Source organism: Tigriopus californicus, chromosome 7, assembly GCF_007210705.1.
Source record: "Tigriopus californicus strain San Diego chromosome 7, Tcal_SD_v2.1, whole genome shotgun sequence".
Lineage (NCBI taxonomy): Eukaryota > Metazoa > Arthropoda > Copepoda > Harpacticoida > Harpacticidae > Tigriopus > Tigriopus californicus.
The window spans coordinates 5,843,378-5,845,321 of NC_081446.1; the positions used below are offsets into that span (position 1 = coordinate 5,843,378).

The window sequence follows — 1,944 nt, forward strand, 5'->3', positions numbered from 1 at the left end:
GGAGAATGGTCGGACCTCTCCTCCCTTGGGACAAGCTTGTAGAGTCCAAAGTTGGATCCGCAAGAAAAAAAATCCCCGACGGGGAAATCATCATTTCCTACCGCTTGTTTTTGCGCCAACTTCTGGACAGGTTATAAATTCTTGAGAGCACTCAATTTCACCCACGCCCAACGTCTGTTTAAGAGTCAATGGTGGGCGATACTGTTTCTGTTGAAAGGATTTGATCAGTTTTTGACTATTCAGTTGTTCAAGCCGTCAAAAATGAAACGCGATAATAAGTAGGCTTGCTTTTTCATCTTTCCAAAATGGTCTATTCAACAAAAATGGGAACATGGTTCATTAATTAGATCGACTAATTATCAGATTCGCCCCTAAGGGTGTCAAAATCTTGCACTTTGGTGGCTTTGGGTGCCTCGGGATCCAAATTGGACTCATCTAACATGAGCTGCTCAGTGTCTTTGGACAGGAGCGAAATCAGAGACGCGAAAGTGAGAGCATCCACGTTTTTCTTCATTTGACGCAAAATGAACCAATCTCCATATCCGCAGTTGTCACACACCATGGACATCTCGTTCGAGTTGTTGTTCTCCGAGTAAAGGAACAATATGGGTCTGCAAGAAAATCAACAACAAAGGTTATGGAACTCTGTGTGAATAAATGCAAATATATACGAATTCCGTGGTGCACTCACTTTCTCGCCACCGGCACCATCATCACCACCAGTCGGATCATCACGGCCAAAGTCGAGCACACTATCAAGCAGATGAACCAAAACCAAACGAGCAAGGCGACCTTTTCATTCAGAACGTTTTGCGGTAAGATGCAGAGCGGCTCAGATTTGGATGGGTCCCCACTTCCACCATAGAAAGCGAAAGAACATTTGGCCATCTTGGGAAATACCAAATCACATGGGTTGAAAGCGTCTGGGATATCGCTTTGGAATCGGAAATAGTAGAGTGCGTTGCTTCCGTAGTCGTGAAATCGACCCCGCATAAATACATCCGCCATGATCCATTGAAGTATGACATTCAAAAGGTTGAGGAACTCGCAAAAAGCAAACATGAAGCCGTAGGTGCGATGCTTGCGATGGTTCTTGACGTAGAACTGATACAGGGTCTTCACTCTTTGCGAATGGTCTCCTGGTTGATGGGATGGGTATTTCATGTCCTTACACATGTTGGCAATCCACCCGCCTTCGAACATCTTCCATAAGTAACGGGGAACATAGAAAAGCACCGCCGATAAAGCGATGACAATTGGAACCCATTGATAGTAACGATGGTGAATCATTGTGTGATATCTGGGGTCGTAGGGACCAACTCCGGGATGAGCGACCACACCCTCCATCTTCTTCGTCAAGAATTCAGCCACAGTCCATGTTCCGTGAGTCCAACAGTAAGTGTCCACCATACTTTTGTCAAAGTTATTGACTTCGCAATTGATGGGCTCCCCAAAATACTGCGTGGTTCCGATGAGCACACTCGACACGGCCATGAGGATGACACTAGCGCGATAATGGAGGACAAACCAACCATTGTCAATACGGATCGACTCGCTTTTGACGAGGTCGGCAAACGATTTAAAGATCAAAAACGACATGTTGAAACCCACAGAAGAGCTATCTCAGGGCTTGATAACTTGTTCCACCCCCGAATCTGGACTGCGGGGTCTGTCCAGTGTAACGGGGGTTTTAAATGGCACAAACATACTAGAATTGGATGAATAGTTGCTCTCGTAAACACACGAGAACTCAGCGGGCTTTCTGATCAATTCTCCAACTGGAAACAGGTGGTCGATCCGGGTAGTTACAAATATTCCGGTCAGTTGGCATCGCCGATCTATCAACATATCCTGGCCCGAAAGAAAGGAGTTCGTCCGCTCTTAAGTGATAGGTGTGAAATTTGATAGTCCATCGTTCTTCTTACCTACCTTGGTTGCTCTGTC

General features: G+C 45.8%; 1 protein-coding gene across 1 annotated transcript; it reads right to left on the reverse strand.

Moving 5' to 3' along the window:
- Window positions 1-288: 288 nt before the first annotated feature.
- On the reverse strand, window positions 289-1,698 carry LOC131883130 (innexin inx2-like). The gene is made up of 2 exons (XM_059230491.1): window positions 692-1,698; window positions 289-611 (listed from the first exon to the last, which is right to left on the reverse strand). The coding sequence occupies exons 1-2, from the start codon at window positions 1,597-1,599 to the stop codon at window positions 353-355; spliced, it is 1,167 nt and encodes a 388-aa protein (XP_059086474.1). The 5' UTR covers window positions 1,600-1,698; the 3' UTR covers window positions 289-352.
- Window positions 1,699-1,944: the final 246 nt, after the last annotated feature.